Source organism: Motacilla alba, chromosome Z, assembly GCF_015832195.1.
Source record: "Motacilla alba alba isolate MOTALB_02 chromosome Z, Motacilla_alba_V1.0_pri, whole genome shotgun sequence".
NCBI lineage: Eukaryota > Metazoa > Chordata > Aves > Passeriformes > Motacillidae > Motacilla > Motacilla alba.
This window is the reverse complement of record NC_052046.1, coordinates 16,737,950-16,761,124: the sequence shown is the minus strand read 5'-3', so window position 1 is coordinate 16,761,124 and position 23,175 is coordinate 16,737,950. Positions and strand designations below refer to the sequence as shown.

The 23,175-nt window shown below is 38.6% G+C and overlaps 1 protein-coding gene across 8 annotated transcripts in view; it reads left to right on the top strand.

Moving 5' to 3' along the window:
• The first annotated feature begins 250 nt into the window (after nucleotides 1-250).
• The window catches only part of ARL15 (ADP ribosylation factor like GTPase 15), a 226,551-nt gene continuing 203,626 nt past the window's right edge, over nucleotides 251-23,175 (top strand). The window contains exons 1-5 of one of the 8 annotated variants that reach the window (XM_038125726.1): nucleotides 420-6,861; nucleotides 9,427-9,442; nucleotides 11,255-11,345; nucleotides 11,932-11,988; nucleotides 23,030-23,095. In XM_038125726.1, the coding sequence (XP_037981654.1) occupies nucleotides 11,935-11,988; nucleotides 23,030-23,095 (120 nt within the window). In that variant the 5' untranslated portion in view covers nucleotides 420-6,861; nucleotides 9,427-9,442; nucleotides 11,255-11,345; nucleotides 11,932-11,934. The other 7 variants (XM_038125729.1, XM_038125731.1, XM_038125728.1 and 4 more) reach the window with 7 other exon arrangements.

The following is a 23,175-nucleotide window of genomic DNA, read 5'->3' as shown; positions in this document are numbered from 1 at the left end:
GCAGAGCCCCGAGAGCCGCAGCCCCTCGGAGCAGCGCTCCTACGCCTTTAAGGGCGGCCCGGCCGCGCCCCCACGTGTGCGATCAGCTGACGGCGCGTCCCGCCCCTGCCCGCCCCTGCCCCGCTCCCTCCGCCGCGAGGTGCGGGCGGCAGCGCGGCTCTGACAGCGCCGCCGGGGCAGCGCCCGCGCCCCCCGCCCGCCCCCGGCGCGCCCGCCCGGCCCCGCCGCGCCGAGCGCCCCGCGCCGCCCGCCCCGCCGCTGCCCCGCCGCTGCCCCGCGCCGCCGCTGCCCCCGCTGGCCCAGCGCCGCTGTCAGCCGGGCGGGCGCCCGCGGCCCCTCCGGAGATCTCGGCAGCGCGGCGCCCGGCGCCACCCCGGTACATGGATTACCTGGTAGGTTCTCGGCGGCAGCGGACCGTCGGACATTTTACTGAGCGGCTGGGGCGGCGTCCGCGGCGCGGCGGGGTGTGGGGGGCAGCCCGGGGCCGGGGGCCAGCCGGGTCCGGCCGCGCTGCCGCGCCCGGCCCGGCGGGCTGTTAACGGGCGATAAAGCGGCCGGGCCGGGCTCATTTGGCCGCTATTAGGTTGCTAAAGCTGTGACCCGGGTCGCTGTTTTTTTCCTAAATGCTGAAGCTTAGGGCATGCTTCAGTGAACTAAATTGCTACCGCGGACGGGATCAGCCGAGCTCCCGGGCAGCTGGTATTCGGGGTAGTGTTTATGACTCTTTAATGAATATTGGCTCCATTCGTCTGTGAAAGATCGTATCGCGGGCGTGCACCTCAACTGGGATCGTGGCTGGTGTTTGCACTCACCCGCGCACCCTCGGCGGGCAAAAGCCCTGTGGCTCGGCTGGCTAATGAGCAGGTGGCTTTGTTTCAGTGTGGTACCTGCTCAGGTACCTTATAGGTCTTTACAGCCCAGCGGAGTGGGGGGGGGGCGTAACGTGCACATCCCATCGCTCCAGTCCTGTTGGCATCCTATTGCTCCAGTCTTGTGGCTTCGAGCCCTGTGCTGTGAGCTGGTGCCCGCTCCTTCACCGTGAAGTGCTGCGAAGCGTCAGCTGGGGCAGTGAAGAGCAGGCATGTTATGGCCATCGCTGTTCGTTGTTGGTGTCAAGTGCGACCAGGAAGTATTTGGAGTCAGAATCTTGACTCTTGTCATTCATGCTTTTTCACACAGGATGCTCACGGGTGTACGCTTTCAAGAGAGACTCATCAAATGCTACAGAATCTCTGGAGATGCTCTTTTTAATGAACAGAGTATTTGCCATGCTGAGATGAGAGCTGCACACAGTGTCCAGCTTTTCCTTTTCTGGCAGCTAACTAAACGAGAAATACGTTAAATTAATACTTCACTATTCTTGTGTCTACGGAGCTAAGATTTATTTTCATTTATTGAGCTTCGCAACACCCAGAAATGTTTAGGCTTGCCTTTCTGAATTTGAGTACCATAGAGAGACACTAGAAAATGAGTTCTGTGTGGCAGAAATAAGTAGGCAGACTTCTCTTTAATAGCCTAGTTAATGAAATACTGATAATAGACTTGCTGGGTATCAAGTGCAGCCTCATAGCTCCTTGAGAGCCTGGAGCTGTTTCTGAGATTTTTTTTTCTTTATAAACTTATGGCCAGATGAAACTAGCCGTTCTGTACTTTTTCAAATGCTTGCATTAACCTTTGTGACTGCTACAGGCTGTTGTGTGGAAGGCAAACCACTCTGAGAACAATAAATTTAATAAGCCTTGCAAACTAAGAGCATGTTTTTGTATTAACTGAAGGGGGGAGGGGATTAAATAGCTCTAGTTTTTTTTTTTTTTTTCTCCTTACCCTGACTGTTATTCTCCAGCTGATCCTTTTCCTCTTTTTTGTTGTGTGGCCTTCTTTCGTGTCAGTTCTAAAAAACGTCATTGATCATGAGGTTCAGGCACCTCAGAAAGTCTGCTCTAACAACAACAAAAAAATTATGATGCTGAGTTAGGCAACTAGTTGTGTACACTTGTTTTTGGTTTGTTGTCACAGTCTGCCCTGATGTAAAGATGGGCCTACTCATTATCTATGCAAGACTTGAAGTTACAGTGTGAATGTTAAGCTATGGATGTAGAACAATTGTCTCATTATTTCCATAGCACAAAGAGCTGTAAATTTTGTGCTTTCTGCATTTATGTTGGGTTCTTGCACATACATGGGCATGAAAATGCAAACAGAAGGTTTCTGGTTCCTCATGTGTGGCACCTGTGTTGCAGCCCGCAGCCAATGAGGTTTTTCTTCCATGCTTGCAGTGTGAGGCTGAGAGCAAAGGATGAGTTGTTTCCTCTTGCAGTAGTGCTGAGAGAGAGTATTTGGCGAGTTTTGGTTATGAGTGGGGCTGAGTGAGGGAGTGTAGTGGGGGGAGGTGAGGACCGATGAGGTCAGGTTTGTTGCTGCCTGAACTCAGGGGTCACTGCATCTCTGCAAGGAGTCTACCTTCAGCCAACTTGCATAGGAAGGTTCTTTTCCTGATTTTAGCTGGACAGGACCTACATTTATGGAGACATCTTTTTTTCCGTTAAGAATCAGATCCCAAGAAGTACTGAACATCTGAAGCACCTTCCAATATCATCAGGTTGTTGAAAGCATTCAAAACCTTTTCAGAGTGAAGTCAGTTGGAGCCAGCTTGGACTAGGGCCTGGAACTTCTATGGGCAGATACCCAGAACCTGGGTAGTGCCTTCCCTACTTAGAGTGTGATCCTTGATTTATGGCCATTTGATAATAAATTGGTACTAAAAGAGTATCTTCTGTGGTGCTCTGGTCTGTTTTTGCAGTTTTACATTGTAACAAAAAAGTATTACTGGCCTCTATCTTTGATAGCTAGAAGAGGTTCTTCAGCCTGGTGCCTCTTTTATTTTTGTGTTGATATAATTATGAAGTCAGGAGTGGTGTGGTGTGTTTTTTTTTTTAAATCAACATGGCTAAACCAAGTCCAACCTCTAAAAAAGAATACATCTTCTTTCAGAGGCACCTTTTACTTACATATGTTGTTCTCCTTGCATTTAGTTAACTCTTTTAAAACATACTATGTGAACACAGCTACATCAATGTAGATTTGTAGTTTTTGGTGACTACATAATCTGGAGTACTGTCTGCAACCTCCTTCAGTTTCATTCTTGCTACATTGTGTCTGGAAGGATTTTAGTGTATTCAGAGACTTGTGTTGGTTGGCCTCTGTTCAGTAGACTATGCTTAATTTAAGAAGTTACGCCATGATGCATCTTGTGAAAAGCATGGCATGTGACCAGTCTTACAGTTCTTGCTTGGAGAACTTGTGGGGAAACAATAAAAATGCTTCTGTTTTTCTTATGTGCTGCAATTACAATGCAGATTTTAACCTCCCGAGTAGACTTCCACAATACACTTCTTCAGTGGCATCCTCTGCACTAGATAAAGTTCTTATATGCTTCTGTTCAATGTGTCAGCCTGATCTGTGTAGAATTTTTAAAAACTGCTTGAGACAGTGATGTAGAAATTTGAATTTGTCTCTTCACAAAATAAAGGTGTTATATTGGCCTAAGAGGTTTGTAATAAAAAAAATTGACAACCTGTTTAATTTTGTATTTCTAGCATTTTTACTATGACAGCTCATCCCTAAATTATATCCAAAGATACACTATCTTAGTTGTAGATAAGAATATTTATTGGGCAGATATTGAAGAGCATATTCTGACCTGAAACAGAAGATAACTCTTCTTGAATGATCAACTGCTTCAGTTTTAGTCTTTTTTTTTTAATTTTTTTTTTTTTTTTGGTCCCTTTTTTGAGGAGTTAAACAGGAACATGGGTTCTGCAATGTCAAGAGAGTGCACACTCCTAGTGTGCTAGAATCCTTGTTGCTTTGTTGGGGATTGGTTTCTTTTAACTAAAACAAGTTTGGGTGGGTTCTTGTTGTTCTTTGTGGAGTTTTTAGTGGATACAAACCATTTTGCTCCAGTATGCATGCACATGGAATCTAAAATTAGTAAGTTTTTGAGTAAATTCAACTAAATTTTCAGATTTTAGGTGTATGTATGAATAGGTCTTGAAGTGACTTAAGAGTTTCTGCTTTGTTTCTGAACAGTCTTCTACACATTCTAGGTAGTTAGTGTTCAGACAGAGTCTTGGTTGGGCAAAGCTGCATAATCCAAACTGGTGTTCCTAAAGTGTTAGGTGATACTTTAAAAAATCAAATGTTTTTGAGCAACTTTTCTTTCTTGGCCCGCTTACTTTTAAGACCTTTCTTTTAAGTAGTTAGAGTCTTTAATTTAATTGGACAGATTAGATTCAGAAAGTGGCAATATGGGATAGATCAAGATCACTTAGTGATTCTGGTATACTTCAGATCCTGTCTTTCCATTGCTATTGCCAGTTCCATTGGTTGATATCTGCAGGTCATAGAAAACATTTTTTTTCTCACACCTCAAATGCGTTCCTGATGTTCGAAGGTAAGAGTTTAACTTCACTGAAACTTTGTAAACCCATAGATGCTGTACTTTGAATAGGGAAAAATGGGTTAAGGTCCATACTAGCAACTCTGTATTTTTTTTCTGAGGCACATGTGTGATTTGGATACATTGCCTGCAACACGAGCAGCCACGGTCTATACATAGGGCCACGTCCTCTTACTGTTCACTGAACACCCCTCTCATAGGAATTCTGTCTTTTGTAACGTAACAATGAGGATTGTTTTGGCTCTATGTGAACTGATCTATCAGCTATAACACCTTCTGTAGAGCACAAGGGCTTCTATTTTATTATCCTCCCTTCAGTTTGGGAAGTTAATTAGACACAAGGATGAGGGGTCTGACAGTTGTTTCAAAATAAAGATACAGCTGAATGCAGGGAAGAAAACAACAGCTGTAAGGTGCATGCAACTGTATTATTCAAACTGTGTTTGAATCAGATGTGAATCTTTTAATTGAAGAAGGTAATGCTTACCTAGGTTTGCATTGCAGAGTGATCACAGATTACATGAATTTAATATTTTTCAAATGAAACCAAATGGAAAGATTTACTTCACTAACGGGTTTTTACACCACAGGCCTAGATCAGAATTAGTGTCTGAGGTATGTACTAAGAATACTTGGTCTTCAATTCCAGCTCTTGCTATGTACTACCATGTACAACTTGCCATGTTGCTCTGCAGTGTGCTGCTCCTGAATTCTTCAGTCAGACTCCAAGCTTCAAGGCAACATGGTGATGAATTTCACAAAAGGTTAGAAATGCAAGCCTTCAGTAAGTGAGAATATCTGCATTTAGGAAGGACAAAATATTCTTTCTAATACCACATGCTGATTAACATTTTTGGCTTGTTGTCAGTATCATCAGCTCATGTTTTTTAATACTGCCAGCTTGTGATGTTTATTCTTTTAAATGTAGTTCTGAAGTTTTGCGATTGTATGAGGATATTAGCTCTCCATTAATGAAAGAAGCTTTTTTAGTTTAGTTTAAAACCACAAATGTGGGCCCAAAGAGCTGTAAAGCCCTACGAAGAAAACCACAACAGTATTTAAAATCTTGTGCTTCTTTTTGTTTTGGCTCGTGCTGCTCTGCATTATGTTGGTTTTGCTGTTTTTCACGTGCAGGATAAATTTCTGAAGTGAAACTGTCTGACTGTGACTATATAAAAGTCCTTCTGGACATAAGTAGGGTATTTGCAATCTAACAAGATGGCTCATCTCATGTCAGAGCTCTTCAGCATGCAGAATTTATTTTTTCTCTCTGGCAGCCTGGTAAGGTGACTAAATTAATTGCCAATGAGTGTAAAGTTCCTTCTATCTGAGGGAGAGACACAAAGCAGGAAATGTACCTGACAAGTGCTCTTACGCTAGATGCAGTCCTGCCCTAGAGCTTCATTGCTTATAAGAACAAACAGTAGGAAAGAGCATGAATCTTTGATGCTCTGCTGTATATTTTGGTGGAGCAACAGAAGAAAAATTTGTTCACAGGACCCACATTAGCTTTTGGTATTGGAGAGTCTGAGTAAGCAAGATGGCATCCAAGATCCACTAGGAGCTGTTGATATGGGGGAAGTAAGTTTGCAGATTTCTTTTTATTATTATGACTTGGAGCTTTTGTATGGAAGAAACATCTGTTTTCCGCATTTTATTAGCTTTTACAACAACTATTGCTTAGTCTTCCTTTATGTGATTTTGACTCTAATAGAGGTGAAAAACTTAAAAACAATTAAAAATGAAGTAATAATTTTGTAATCTGTAATACAAATTTCATGAGAAATAAAAATAAGTATTGAGAGCACAGGTCTGGCAGTGAATAAGAGGTAGAAGTGAATGCAGAGATTACAAGGGAGTTTCATGTTTGTGTTTAGTTGTATAAACTGCATATGCTTTGGAGGGGCTGATCCAGAGACAGATATTAAGAATGCATATTGAAGCCAGGAAAAAAAAAATCTAGTGTCTCTTTTGAAATTTGTAATAAAATGGCAGATGAAATTCTGTGTTGATACATGCAAAGTTGAATATATTTTTAGAAGAAGTCACATGGCAGTACAGATGCATGGATAGGCCCTAAAATATCATCAGTACTCAGGAAAGGGAATGAGGATCCTTCTTTAAAATGTCATCTCAACCCAGACATCTGTCAACAAATTTAGAGTATTAAGAAGGAAAAAGAGGGAAAGATCTCATTTTGACACTGCTTAAATATAAGGTTTGCTCTTGTCTTACATGCTGCATTTCTGGTTGCATCATCTCAGGAAGAGTATTGAGAAACCAAAGAAAATACAGAGAAGGATGATATGGTAATTGAAGAAAAGCAATTTCTTCTATACAAGCAGAGATAAGTAGCTACAGCCCTTCAGTCTGAAGAAAAGACAGCTGACTGGTAAGAGGAGGTAATAGTCTAGATTTTTTTTTGAATCAGAAAGAGATTAGGCAATAAGAATTTTTTTCCATATAGAAGAACTCACAGTTATAATCCTTGAACTGTGTTTTCATGTGAATATAGTTGAATTCTCACCTGTGCAATAATGTTAGGAAGGTGAAAATGAGTAGACCAGGAATTTGTACAGTGTCTTCAAAGACAGGCCCATTGTGGGTCAGTATTAAACATGATGTTCAGACATGATGGTAGGAAATCCTGAAGTTGCAATTACTGGTACATAAGGATAGGTCCATGAGTTATGATTCCCTGGATATCCTGATGCTTTCTGTGGACTAAAGAGATCCAATATTCCTCCTCATTTAGGAGGAATCTAGAATCCGTTCTGGAACAGGAAATTGCAGTTAGAAAATTGAGTTATTCTGAGTGGTGTCCAGGAGTGCTGTCCGGTGTAATCAGAATTGCATTGACTGCACAGGAGGTGGGACTTTTTAATTCAGAGGTATTTATGAAGATACTAAATCTACTCCAGGGGCACATAGCTAACAGATTCCTTCTGCTTGGAGGTGCTGCCTTAATGTATGAGTAAAGGCTATTGGCTTTCTGGCATCTGTGCTTTAACAAATTTATAACGTTTTATGTGAGGCCCACAACACTGAGTGAGCCTGAAACTATATGGACAACCTGTGTAGAGGGATGATGCACTCTACAATGAGTGATCTCTTTCCTCAGTGCTTTCTTCTTGCCTAGAAACTTGCATAATTTCAGGTTTCAGCAAGACTGAATAAAAGGTCCAGAATTCTTGAGAAAAAATGTCTATGCTGTTCTTGCAGCTATTAATTTTCTGCTGGCTAATCTGTATCTTTCACTGCCTGAGCCACTGCAGTCCTGGAAACAGTCATGGAAAACTGTTCCACTGAGAATATTGGCTAAAAGAGAAGAGAGCATTGTTCTCTGGTGCATCCACTTGATTACTTTTTATGATGACAAGAGAGTTCTTGGATCTAGTCCTATTTCCTGTTCACATATCATTGCTTTTCCATCAACATCAGATTTCTTCTAGTCTCTAAACTGAGATTTATTTTTCCAATGATTATGTACAAGAAGATTGGTATTTTAGAAATCTAATTATTCAGTATTAAAGAGGAATAGGAAAATATTTTCTGTGCCTTTTTCCCCTGAGAACAGTATTAAAAAGAATTCAGGGAGTTTAAATTAGAAATGTTAATAATGGAATGTGCTAGAGGGCTGTGACATCATGCACAGAAAGGGGAGCCTTGGAGTTACTAGTTGGAGTTCAGTACGCAAGGTTAGCAAATAGCAGTTCTGGTCAAAGTTCCTGCTACCTTTACTGTAATGTTGTTGTGCATGCTTTTGGGTACCCACATGTTTCTTACAACACATAAGCACTGAGAATTTGTTTCAGGCTCCATACTTAAAGGTACCTTATATAAACCTGCATATTTTATGCACTTGTATTGCTAATTTTGCAATTTTATACACTGAAAAAGATGCAGATAAGCATAGAGGTGGAAAAACTTTTGCCTGGAAGATCCAGCAATTCCAAGTGATTACTGGGTTGTATCACTTCATTATAAATGAGCAGAAGTGTACCTTGATCTTTAATGTATTAAAGAAACATATTGCCAGAAAAAAAAAAAAAAACAAACCAACCTCTAACATCTTCCTTTTCTTGTTTTGCTTTCTGTTTTTGTGGTCTTGGAGCTGTATTCAGTGCTGTAATTTATTTAGGATTATGTCACAGTGAGTTGAGGTCGAGGTGAGTATTTCTGCTGCGCGGCAGAATTGGCAGAACTGTCTCCTGCAGTTCTGTCAGGTGTTGAGTCTCTTGGTTCTTTCCTGAGACGTTGGTTAGGATCACCCTCCTCTTTTGCCCACCAAGGTTCTTGAGGCTAATGCTTTCAACTCAGTGCTTGAAGTCATCAGTTGCAGAACATGCTCTAATTAATCTTTTAAAAATCTGGTCTCTTGTAAATATTATGAGTAGGGATTTAATCTTGTATTTGCTGACAAAATAGATATTTAAAACAATAGCTTTGTGAGTTGCAGACTGTGTGCCTGAGTCAGAACTGAGTGAGATTTTTTTTTTAAACACCAAATACTGAAATTACTTTTTACTGATATTTGTACTGATAGCTGAATACTTGAAATAGAATGCTTGTTGTGAACTGAATGCTACACATCTGCAGGGCAGACCTCTTTCTAAGTCATTATAAACAGCTACATTTTTACAAGGTATGATTAAAACAACAAAGTCTTGGGTGAATAGGAAAGTTAGCTATGAGTTTGCTTTCCAGTGGGAGAAGTTTTTTAATGTTTGTGAGATGACCCTTTGCCTAGGCAGAAGGGTGCTTTTTGGCAGAGATGCATGCATGTATTGTTTGACATATTTGATCTGATGACTCCGTTTGTCGCTTTAGACATGTGAAAACACATATGTGAAGAACTAGTCTTTGTAGAATTGTGTCAAACAAGGTATCTTTCTTTCATAGTATTTGTAGGTATATTTTTACTTTTTTTCTTTTATTTTCATGCTTACCGTGTAAAATCCTTTCAGAAAGCAGCAATAAACTGTAAGTAAATTATGTGTAAATTTTTCAACAATTGTTTTGTTGCCCAATTGTATGGTCCCAAGTGAGTTGCACAACCAAAGTAATGAAGGATTACAAGTATAAAGAATAAACTCTCCATTGCAGCAACAGATTATCAACTATATCTTAATTCACTGGTCAGACTGATAGTGAAAAGGATAGTATCACTAAACTTTTAATTATTTAAATAATTTCCAGTCACTTTTTCAAGGATTAAACTGAAATGCTTCTGGAGAGGGAATGTAAATTTTCAGAAGAAAGGATAGGTGAATATAATAGATATTAATAGTAGTGTTGGATTTAATGACCCTTTTTACCGCAATAGAATGTAGTTTATAAGCATTATCTTGGAGGCTTGAAGAAGGGATTATCTTAATATTTCACTGGGAAATGCATAAGGGAAATATTAATCTGTATGTGACAGAATTCATGCTTTATAATAATTAAAATAGCCTGTGGTTTCAGAATGTTAACAGTAGCAAATGCAACAATGGATAAGTAAGGTAACACAGGATGTAGGTTATTTTATTCTTCTGAAGCAAGGATCTACAGGGGCTTGCTGGAGAATTTTGAACTGCAGCTTAGTTCTCTCACTAATGCATAGCCTGGAAGTAGTGAACAAAAATTTAAAAAAAGAAAAAAAATTATAATGCTGTGCTTGTCTAGAGTAAAAGCAAACTGTATACATGAAGAAGCTGTAATAGTTTGCTGCTGCTGCATGTTTACTTCTCTCCCAAGCTGAAATGATAATTTACTTTGTATATAAAATTGTGTCTGCCATCAACATAGATTCTGCCAGGATACTGAAAATGCAAATCATTCAATATATCACCCGGTGTTTAAGCATGGGCTTAAATTGCCACAGACCAAGGTTAAACATTAGGAAACTTTCTAGTAGAGAGGGTAATGAAGCACTGGACTAAATTGCTTGGGGAAATCATGCATCCCTGGAACCTTTGGAACAAGGTCTGCAAATACTGTCAGGAGGGGTATGGTTTATGACCCCGCTCCACCACTTTGTGTAACTGTAGGATTTCTTGAAGTCAGTTCCTATTTCTCTGTCAATTTTTTCTTTCTGGGAGAAGCTCAGAGCACAAGAGATAGACTTGAATGTTTGGTCTTAAAGCTGAAAAAAAAACCCTACTTAAACTGAAATGGTGTTTCAAGTCAGCATCTCCTTGTCATTAATAGCATGCTAGATTACTTCCAGTAAGAAATGAAAATCAACGTGCTGTTGAAGTTTGTTTTCAGGTTTTTGTGCTGTGCTTTTTGACTTTCAGACAGTTCAGTGAAATACTGTTTGTTTAAAATTTAGATGTAACAGTTAACAGCAAAAGAAAAATGTTGCTACACATTTTTTTATTACTTGTAATTAAAAAGGTCTGTTGTTTTGTTTTTTAAAATCCCAATTCTAATTAAATGGGTATTTCAATTCAATTTTTTTTTTTTTTTTTGGAGGGAAGGAGAAATTAGAAAGCACATGCTGAAAAGATGTTTTGACTGGTATATTTGAAGTCTGTGTCATCCAACACTTTATCTTAGATAATGTGTGAACTTTTTAAACATGTAATGAAAATGGTCTGCTTGAAGACTTTTTGTCTTTCAAATACCTTATATAAAGTAATTCCTCAATTACTCTTCTGAATAAATAATTGTAAGCTTAGTTTATTTTACCTAGTTGTAAAGGAAATATGACAAACCTACAGTAGTTTTTATTTTGGTGTTGGAGAGCTGCTTTTATTTCCTGGCTTTGTTGTGCTAATTAAAGAAGGTGTTTTTCATCTGTTTCATCAGAAATTCGTAGTCCATCCTCAGCCTCTCTGGGTGACTGCAGAAGACATAGAGTTGTGGCATCACAGCAGATTGGAAGTTGAGCAAGTTGAGGGTAAAAACTTTTAATATGATTATTCCCAGCTTAAGAACAGATTAAATAAAATGTTGAATTTTCATGTTCTGCTTTAGAAAGGTAAAGCAATAAGGCTCCAGAAATGTGCAAACATTAAATTATATGCATTTTTCTGGTATATATAGGAAGACAGTTTCAGTGATGGTAAAAGAAGAGGAAAATATAAACACAGAAGCTCTTTCAGTCCATTAAGAGGCCAAAAAGCACTCCATTAAAATAATTCTTGCAGATTGTTTTTAAGTCAGAGTAGATAAAAATGGACTGAAAGCTTACATGCAAATCATTAATGTTGTGTACAGGCATTTTTGGGATCATTAGATAGTTTGAGACCTATAATGAAATACTGAACTAGTGAGTGCAAAGGTGTTGACACCTCTACACTTAGCTGCTTCTGTATGACAGGTAGTATGTATCTGTATAACCTGAAATTAAATGGCATTTTTCTAAGGTTGTTTAATACAGCCTTGAAGAAGGTGTTTCTTTCAGGGGAGAGGGGAGAGATGGGAAGAAAAATAGTTCTTAATAAACAGTGTTCTTGATAATGTCTTTATTTTAATTCCTTTAGACTATGTCTGAATGTATCCAGCTCTCATTTGCTGTTTGTAGAATTGGCATTTACACGGTAAGGCAATGTTCTAACTAAGTATTTTTTGTTAGTGTTAATGCCATTTGAGTGAAAAGAAGTTACTTTACTCTTTTAGGATTGGATTTAAGTAATGCAGATAGCAAAAGGGATTTTTCATGCTAGTTTGCATAAGCAGACTACAGTAGATTTTTGTCCTTTCAAAGATTTACTAAAACCAGAGGAGAAGAAGTATCCTACAATTTAGTTAAAAAAAGGTAAAGAAAAAATTCAGCCAGCCTCTTGAGGTGTAAGAAAATGTAGAATTCGTGAGCATCAGTTGCTGAAAATTCTTGTGTAATGTAATTGTTGGAGGGTTTATATACATTTGCCATTAAATATCTATGATGTTTGAGTAATGTCACATATTATGTAACATATTAATATGTCACATACTAAAACTATGTGACATATGTCACATATTAAAAATGCATATATTTTAAGTTTTGTCTGGAGAGCCTTAATGTTTTGGAAATGCTTTTAAGTTAAACTTAGCAAACCTTATATAAAAGAAATAAGAAGTTTACTTCAGTTATGTGTCCCAAATATACTAGCATTTTTTTTCTGCTCATAGTTGTTCTAATTAATGAGGAGAACAGTTGAATGAATGGGGTTTTGTAGAAATTAACTTTTAATTAATACATTACAATAATGTAGTGTAAACAGAGCTTACACAATATGTAAGGCTTGATTGCTCAAATCATGCTTCATATCCTGGAGCTTTTGGAGTGGGAATGCTGCTCCTTCTGTTAGCACTTTTCAGGAGGAAGCCTGGAACATACCACTTTGCACAGTCAAAAGTATAGGTGAGTTTTGAACAAAAGTGATGAGTGCTATGTACCATCAGTAAGTCTTACTTGGAGACAGAATCTGGAAGCTTAACATTTGCTTTTGTTCACAGAATTTGGTTCCAGGTAGTGTTTAATATCTGCTTGAGGTTTTTTCCCATAACATTTGCTTGCTTTCTTGTTTTCAACATCTAAAAGTCTTTTAAATGGTAGAAAAGATGAGTCAAAGGCATATTTCCTTATGGTATTTAAATTTCTTGGGAAGACTTTCTGTCTAAAAATTACTGTGTGATAAGAGCATACTATCTTAAGGATCAGAGAAGGTTATGGTCTGAGGTTTCAGTGGCTGCAAGGTACTCAAATGGTCTGCTAATTCTTTAGAAGGCTAGAGTAAGCTGCTCAAATTAATTTGAGGGAATGTCCAAGTATAAATATGTGTGTATTACAGAACTGGGTATGAGAAGGTAAAATTATTCTGATAATAATCAGTTCTGTTTAAAATAGGTCAAGTGTTGTCTATATTCTAGAGTGTTCTGCTAAGTTGTGGTAGCTGGAGTTATAGTGATAGTTAAATAACTGATATCTCACTTTGACCTTTTGGGCAGCAAAATACCTAATTTTATCAAATGTTTTAAATTGCAAAATAAAACCAGCTTGCTTCATTTATTAAAATGCTGAAAGAAATTGATTTCATTGACTGCTGGTACTTCAGGGGGGATAGTGAGGAGGATGATGACTAGGCTTCAGAGCATCTGGAGATGCAGTGTTATGGCCACAGTGTACCAGGCAGGGCATGCCATGTAAAGTGCATTTGAAGGCTAAAATTGTTCCTTTACGAAAATGCTAGCTGCAGAGAGTACTGGCTTACATAAAATGCCTGTCATTGGAAAGGTGAGTTTCAGATGATCTGACTGGAGGGTAGATTTGCACAGTTTTGGTATCATAGTAAACAGAGAGGCCTGCTGAAGTGAGAGCTGTGCAGAAAGACAGTGTGATAGTTTCTGCCTCTGCACCATACACTGCTTGTGCTTGTAATTGTCACCGGATTTGTTGCTCAGGTGTGTCAGAAGTCTGGCAGCTGTCAGTATTGAGTGCTCCATAGTGATTTCATGAAGCAAACCTCCACAAAACTCCAGTTCATGTTTCCCTTCTAATTAATTCCTTGGGTCTTGTGCTTTCTGCTGCATGCTATTTTGCAGATTCGGTCGATTTTCTGTTTACTAGCTGATTGATTTTTATCCAAAATCTAAGCAGTCTCTCAGATGCCAGTCCTTAGCAGCGCCATGTGTTCAGCTTGTACTGAGGTGATTGGACACTTCCTGTTCTGCATGTCCTCGTGGTACAGTGCTGCAAGTAAGGCTCTTAGTCCTTTGGACTACCAACATCTCAACTGTTAGTCTGTTATCAAGCTGCTTATCAGTAACACTCTAAAGCACCCATTACATCAATTGTACTACACCATTAAATAGGCTTCCTGTTTTTATAGAATATACAGATTGAGATGGGGAAAGAGTTTATGTGGTGATCTGTGGCAAAACAGCCTGTGCTGCTTTCAGTAAGGAGAAAACCTACATCTTTGCAAGAATGCAGGAGGAGATGTAATGCCTACATCAGGTGAATTAACTAGATTAAATTGTTTTTAAAGTGTACATACTTGAAAGGAGGAAGAGCAAAGCAGAGGTGGTTAATATGAAGACTATATAGATTTTTGTAGGGGTCTGAAACTGATAGATGTTTCCGTCTAAAATGAAAACATTGTCATAAACTCAAATGAAAACTTTTGGGATTAAGAAATCAACCAGCCAATGAAAATATAACTCAACTTGTTTCACATAGCTTCTCTCAGAAGTACCAGTTTTTCAGGTGCAGGTTTCTGACTCTTCCACCATACTAGTGCATTAGATATGTCAATTGGATGTGTGGGAACAGGCAGATAAATGTGAATCTGCGTGACTGTGGAAACTGTAAGCATATGACAGCTTGTAACAAAGGCTATAATTTATTTCCTTTCTGTTTCTGATTTGATTTTCTTAACCAGGTAAAGATCCTATTAAAATAATGATAGAGAATTCTACCTATGTGAATCTCAGAGGGAAAACAGTCCACATTTTTTTTGTCTTGCAAACCAGCTTTTATGATAGAACACTTGCCACCTTATACATATTGAAACACATTCACCGCCTTTATACTCCATCTTGGAAACGGTGTGCGTGATTGTGTGCCTACACATATACTCTGGAAGGTTCTCTGATACTCTGTACTAGCTCTTGAGACCTTTTTCTTTTCATCCATTTGCATATGATTTTAAGCTTTTTTCAACAGGGGTAGTAAGGTATTCTTTTTGTCCCCGACCCTTAAATGTGACTGCAGGAACATGCAAAATGTAATTTTCAGATAACTTTTTGTTTTAGATAGAAAAACAAGGACAAAAGCCTCTGCAGAGGTAAGAACCATGCAAAAATACCTGAAGAGGCCTAAAGGAAGCATGGTCTTTTACTGGTGTTTATTAGAAGGTAAAATACTGAAAAATACATTTTCCTGTTTCAGGAAATTAGCAAGTAATTTTTTCTTGGTTTCAAAATATGGCACCAGTAGGTAAATAATTTTGTTTCAAAGCAGCACAAGGATAACAAAAATCTCCCTGTAGCTCTTTCTGCTTTTAAATGCTGGGTAGGGCAAAAGCAATGCACTGTGGCAACATTGCATCAATGCTGGCATCTTCTTCCTGAAAATCATGAGTAACCAATATCTTAGTTTTAGTAGCCTCTTCGCTTGAATTTGATTGTAATGAGAAGTGGAAATAAATTCTGCGTTTTTACAGCTTTGCTTGCTGTAGTTTGTATTTGGCCGGTATAGTAAACAATGCAAATGTGCTTTTAGTGATCTGGTTTAGTTTAGACATACTTACATTTGTCTTTGTTTATAATGATGAATTCATGTATTGAAATGGTTTGGCTGGAATCAGCTGTTGTGCTAAGGAATTTGTCTGATGTTAGAACAAAACAGAAATAACATTTACTCATTAAGCAGTGGAGAGGAAGCTCTTAAAAGAAGAGAAATCAACAAAGTCAACAACTGAAGGCAGCCATGAAATAGGAGGTAATCATGGGAACATGCCTGGGAGGTTCCTGGAGCCAGCCTGTGACTTAAAGTGTGGAAAGCTTCCTATGAGACTCTTCCCCTCCCTAACATGGTTTCCCATTGGAAAATACTAAATTAAAGTAATAACAGTGTTCATATAGCATATCCTGTCTACTCCTCCCTTTCCCATGTTGTGTCCTTGACATCAGCAGCATAACAAAAGCACAAAATTGCAGCAGGAAAAAGTCCTTTTATGTGCCACCCTTGGGGAAATGTGGGTAATTCCATTCACAGTTGCTGTTGATATTCTGTGGATAGCCTGTTGGAAAGGAAAGGTCTAAATGCTTTTAACTTCCAGCCTTAAATGAAAGGTTCTTGCTATCACCCCAGTCTTGGCAGTGACTTGGGTTGGGTGGGACTGTGCCTGCTTTGTTGTTGCAAACCTGTAGTCAAGCTGCTTGAACCACACTAGTTGTGATTTGTGTTGCTACCAACCTAAACAGCAGAAAGAGGGGCAGAGTGTCCTGATGTGTGTGTCACTCTGTGCATGTGAATGTTATATATATTGTGGGTTTTGTACTATGATCTGAGACTTTCCTTTTTACTTTTCCTGAAATAAAGGAACAGTTATAACATTTTTTCAAATGAGGAAAGTAAAGACTGGTGAAGAGGGAGAGAATCAAGACTGGGCCAGGAGTGTGGATCAGAGTAGAAGATTCTCTTCCCTGTCTTTCCACAGAGTTCCTTGGTTAAAGTGAACTGTGCTGACATTGCTGAGAGTCTCTCCTTGTGGGCAGAGCTTGTTACTTGCTCAAAGAGCTCAGCAGCTTGGTGCAGCCAATGCTGCTGCGACGGCATTGCTTCCCTGGGCTACTCAGTGATATGCACTGGTTTCCAGCTCTTTGAGAATCTCTGATAATTAGTAATTGATTTCACTGGGAAAGGTATGGTTTGCCAAATTAGCCTGTTAATTTTTGTCAGAATCTCCGTTGGACAAACTTGCAAGTTGGAATAGAGCTTTGTCCTGGGCTAGGGACTTCATGAATACAGGTTTTGTTCCATCTGATTTGTCTCTGCTGTCCATGGCTCCTTCCTGCTCTAAAGAACAGCAGTGTTGTTCCACAGGCCATTAGCTTTAGGGAGGACAAGATGAAAAGCCCAGGTCATCATTACAAAAGTCTCTAATATTTTCTTTTCAGACAAGATGCTGTTCAATTTGCATTTATCAGAGCTGTGGGATTAGTTACCTTGTACATAAGTGCTGTTTTGCTTCTTCCCTTTGGAAGTCAGGACTCCTGATCCTCATTCTTGCTGCCTGTACAGAAAACAATTGTGTAATGTGTTGTCAGAATGTTGTATTTTGTCTTCATGGTGCTCCACATGGAAAATAAACTGCTCTTGTTAGGCTCAAGTGATGCAGGAGGTGATGGTATGAGCGTGGAATTTTTCTGATGGCCTCTGCTGATCATCCTTTTTTTGTGTAGTTTTCAAAGTAGCCTCTTTAATTACAAAATGAAAAAAAATAGTAGGTTTTAAAGGTAATTTGTAAGTACATTGCAAAGTAAAACAATTAAAAATTTGGACAGTCTCCTATGAAAAAAATGACCTGGTTGAAATCAGAGGTGCCCTCAGATTGTGGACTTTGAAAGATAGCAGAGGATTCAACTAATGTTGAATTAGTGGCAAATTGCAAACATATTAGTTCACTGTATCATTTGAATTACTAAGCGGGTGAAAAAACTAGAAGTGGCTCTTCAGTGGAAGTGAAATTTCTCTTTCACATTCTATAATATGGTCCTGTGGCTGGGACCATGCATAGCAATGAGATGTGCAGAAGAGCAAATTGATTTGCAAGGATTCCTGACTGGGCAATTCTAAGTTATGATGAAAAGCAAGCTCTTTGTGATTATGGTCAAAGTTGCATGCCCTTCTGTTTGTGCACATGCAATCATATCCTCTACCTTGTGCAGCTGGATAAGTAAGAATCTAATAGGTGATCTGCAAGTGGAAATAGGGAGCTACAGTAATATATATCACTCGTAATATTTTGCATGTAGCTGCAGGATTTTTTTTTATTGCTCTGTTTTTTTTAGTCATAATCTTGCCAAAAACTGGGTTGCTTTTGTGTATGAGTTGTAAAGTATTTGTGTTTAGTCTGTATTTGCCTTAAGCAGCAATTGGAAGACCACAGAGCACTAGAAATTATGCTTGCAGAATAATTGCATCTTTCACAAGACTCCATATTACAGCAGAAGTGGGAAAAGTTTGTTCTGCAGCTCCTAAACTTTTGTCCTGTGAGCTCAAAAATTGTCTGTTAGTCTTAGAGTGAGAGAAGATTGCTTTTTCCTGTGAACATGCATGTGCTGTATCCTGAGGCCATCAATGATAAGTTACTGTTATGATTGCTACTGTAAATAGTTCAACTCTATTTTCTGAAGACATCCTGTGTTTGTTCAAGAATAGGTATCTGGTAAGGGAAGAAGTCATACAAATGGATAGTAGATTAAAAAAAAAAAAAAGGAAGTGCATCAAATGCCGCAAAATTGAATCTGTTCATGAGTTAGCTTGTTTTTTGGGTTTTTTTTTTTGATGGAAAGACACTTCTAATTCTTACCATCACTATATGTATATCCACGATGTTCTTAGTTTTTCTTCTCCCCCTAAAGTTGAAAATGTTTGCCTAGGTGTTGAAGTTAGTTTTTTTCATAGTGGTTTGCTGAATATCTGTTGCTGCAGCTTCTTTATAAGTATAGTCTGCTGTCTTCAACATAGTTTAAGATTGTATTCATGTGTAATTAAATCCATAAATGCTTTTGGAAAGGCTGTTCTACAGCATCCTTTAGAGCCTTTTAAAGTAAATAGTGCCTTTAGATCTGCCTCCTATTACAGTGTTTGTATTTTGATCAGTTTGATTATATTGCATACAAATCATAAAGCTAGTTATATTTTGTCATATGAAAACTTTTGAATGCCATTTCATTTTTATGGCAAGGATTTATATAGTACAAAACTATACTGAATTTTTACTGTGTTTATATTGCTGGGTATTATGTTGTTTAAGAGTAGAAAACAACAGAGTTTAATAGATGTCATAAATTCATACTATGGTTCCACTCTTATGACTATATATAGCTAAATTTCACAAAGAAGCTTTTAAAAAAGTGTTTACTAGGATCTCAGATGCCATTTTGGGCAATAGACCTTTAGGAAATGGTAAAATTGTGAGAGGTGATGTAAAAATATCTTTTGTCAGGGAAAACAAAGCTACATACAGCTGTGACATGGTATGTTGTAACCAAGATTTTAAAATTCTGTTTCTGGTATTGTCACAATTGCCTGTGTCAATGCAGGCAAAAATCTAGTACCTCTGTTTGCAGCAGTGTTTGTCCCAGGGCTTCCCAAACTTACAACTTGATTTTTTAGCTTTATTTAGTGCTACCAGTGAATGTTTTACCTTGTTCTACCTTGTTTCACTCAATCCTTCTGGTGTCTTCAAGATCTCACAAATTATTTGTCTTGCAATTATTTTATCATGGAATGTCCTGTTTTGGAAGGGACCCACAAGAATCATTGAGTCAACCTTCTCGGTGCTGCACAGGACAACCCAAAAAATTCCAGCATGTGCATTTTCAAAATCCTTCTTGATTCATATACTGGGACCTTTACACATTACAGAAGAACAACATTGGTGGATCTCCAGATACAATCCTGCAGAGCTTCTCATCTGAAAGAGGGTTTTTTAAAATTAGAGTAAGGAAAGTAGCAACAGCCAATGCAATGAAATGTCCCACTTTCTCCTCCTCTTCTCCAAATCAAAGTGTAATTTAAGAGAGGGACACACAAGTCTGCCATATGTTTCCTGCGCTTCCAACTGGATGCTGATGACAGAACTGAGAGTAGCTGCTCAGTAGCATTTCCAAAACTTAGCCTTGTGCACATGCTGACACCATGTTAAACAGATCCATAATCTGCCATTGGTTTCTTTATCAAAACAAGACAACATGTTTCCATGCTGTAGCTGGGACTTCTACAAGGAAATGTAGAACAAGGGGAAATGGCTTTGAACTGGAAGATTTAGGTTAGATATTAGGGAGAAATTATTTGCTGTGAAGATGGTGAGGTGCTGGTATAGGTTGTAGTGAGAAACTGTGGATGCCCCATCCCTGGAAGTATTCAAGGATAGGTTGGATGGGGCTTTGAGCAACCTGGTTTAGTGAGACATGTCCTCAACTTTAAAAAATGTTGCATCTCAGGCAAAAACCACGACCAATTTTTTAACCATTCTTTACACTCTAATGTAGTCAGACAACATACACTTCACCCTAATGGAAGATAATTATTTGTACCCCCATTCTAAACGTGCACACACTTCCAAAACATGTGAGATTTTGTTTCTTAACCAGGTCTATGTTGTATTAGTGCTGTCTTGGAGATCTGCTTGCTTCATTTAGTTGTCATCTTGGATTTTGTGGAAGACATTCCAGTGCAATTCTACTTACACATATGTGTAAGTAATAACCCTTCTGTACACGGTCATACCTAGAGGCTCAACAGAGGTTGATACTCTGTTCCATACTGACTCAAGTCTCTGCTGTGACAAGCAAGCTACAGGCAGACAGGGATTACCTCAAACACATCAGTGTATTGGGAAACCGTGCATATGCTCCATTTGCACTTCTTGTCTTTGTGTGTGGAAAAAGAGGTAGGATTTGTTGTGAAGTTGAATCTTTATAGGCAAAAGATCTGGAAGCATGGGGGGGAAAGTGAAGCAAATGTGTTGACTAAGACTTGACAACGACTTCTGATTATTGACATCAAGGTTTGTGTTTCAGGTGCTTTTGCCTTGCTCTTCATAAGAGCTGTGTGTTGTTTTTTTCTCTGCTTGAATTTATTTGCCATGGAAGAGAATGAGTCTACAAAGAGAGGCTTATAAGCAGATTAGGTCATATAGTGGGATGTTAGAAAGAAGTATATCTTAGTTTCAGTGGTCTAAAATGTTTTCACCGTGCTTTGAACAAGAAGATGACTCTGAAAAGGGATCAAGTGTGGAAATACACACCTTGTCATATCAGATTAAGAAACAATGGCCATGGTAGGTGAGACCCCAGATACTGGACCTCAGCCTTGCAGGAAAGAATAATATACGGATCATAAAAGAGAGTTTTAAATCCAAATAACCCAGAAATAAGAAGGTCAAAACATATATTTAAAAAGAAAAAGAAAAAAAGAAGAAAACCAACCAACCAAACCCAAGCAACTAGAAAACCCAAAAAATTACTGTGGAGTAAACTAAGCTAAACTGAGGCTCTAGGACTATTGGATAATGAGCAAGAAAACCACAATAAAAGAAACTGTTGTTTTAGGTGTGTTCTGTGCTGAATCTGTAATTAATTAATCTTTTATAAGCCATCACTCTCCAATAATAATTTAGTGGTTGACAAATCAGCTCTAGATGGAGAATATGAATAAAGCTCTTAGTAAGTACAACATCTGAACATATTTGAAATGCCTGTGGAATTCTTCCTTATGATAGTTTTATTATTCAATATGCTTGTATTCCCAGATCTCACAGATAGTGGTTCAACTTTCCCAATGAGACACAAGCTATTTTGTTTTTCAGCAGGCTAAACTGAGGTGTAAAATAAAAAGAATTTACTGATATTCTACAGCAAGTTTTATGCAAGATCTTGTGGTTCCGAATTGCAGTGCATATCTTGGGTGGTTGGTGTCTGGGCATTTGAATACTTATATAAGCCTTCTGCTCTTTTTATCATGAAATTAGAACATAATTAGAAAGAATATGTTGTGATTCCCAGTTTGTTTGTGAATTCTAGCATGGGATTCAGAAAAAAAGGGGTTTTGTGGCTTCTTTTGTGGGAGTTAAGGATTTTCTCTTTGAAAATTCTGTAGTGTGGGAAGCTCTTTCCTGAGGAAGGAAGATGTTAGTAATCTGCTCAAGTTCTTGAATAATATTGCAAAGAATGCCACTTAATTTCATGTTGTCACTTCTCTGTTCTCCTCTGACTTTTCAAGCTTTCTTTACAAGGCTGCTTTATATGAGCTACGTGCACCAGGTAAGCTGGCATAATTTTTTTCTCCTAGCATCTGATTCAAATGAAATAACCATTTTCCCCCCATATATGTTAACTGTGATATTGTGGGTGACCAGGGTTCAAGATTTTCTGGTTTTGATTCCCTGCTCCCCTCATTGCTGGAATATTTTTGTTAAGAAAAGCTGCTTGTGTTATATTTCAGCACGTGTATTGCCTGCTTACTGTAGCAGTTGCCACAAGGAAGGACTTCTTTTCTTAAGGAGAAGTGGAGGACTGAAAAGAAATTATAGAAGTGGTATATAAATTTTTAGTATTATATGCTCAGTATGTTGAACTATTGCAGGTCTCTGTGTTGCTGTTTAGGCACTGAACACTGCTGTATTCCTTAGCTCTTAAACTGACATAAGTAACTTTCTGTTGGCTTTGTCTGCATTTTGTACTGAAAACAGACTCCTTGTTTGGAGAATAGGCTTTGAGTCTTGGTGGGGTTTTCCAAGATTAATTTGGGAAATAAAGAAGACAAATACTCTTTTTTAATAGCTGTTTTGGGTTTGACAAGGTTGAAATAAATTTTGGAAGGAAGACTTAATAGAGAAAAGTGTTTTATAGGCAAATGACTTAAAAGATTTTTGTGTTGCTGATGCAAGACTTCATAGCACAGATTGGTGAAGTATAAGAAGCCTCAGAAACAGAGAGTCTCCTTTAATGCACAAATGTTTCTGTTTTTCGTGTTCACGTGATAACATCATAATAAATAAAGCTGAAAGAAGCGGGAGTCTTCTCATTAATTCCTGGCTTAGAAGCGGGATGAACTATGACCAAATCAGTTCTGACCAGGCTGCTTTTCTGAAAAAAACACATCAGGTTCCATAATCTCTCCTAATAAACTCTTCCTCAGCTGAACTAGCCCTACTTTCTACACACAGTTTTTCTAAGATCTAGCCTAAATTTCATGTTGATCTTTCTTGCTTCAGTTTAAACTTTTTAGCTCAAGATTACATGGGGCTTTGAGCAACGTGGTCTAGTGGAAGCTGTCCCTGCCCTTGGCAGGGAGATTGGAACTAGATTATCTTAATGGTCCCTTCAACCCAAACCATTCTATCATTCTTTGTCTTACAGACAGCAAAAAGGTGCACTCTTTGCTGGATTAAAAACTGCCTGGATGGCTGGTGCCAGAGAGTGGTGGTGAGTGGAGTTACATCCAGCTGGTGGCCGGTCATGAGTGGGGTTCCCTAGGGCTCAGTACTGGGGACATTTCTGTTTAA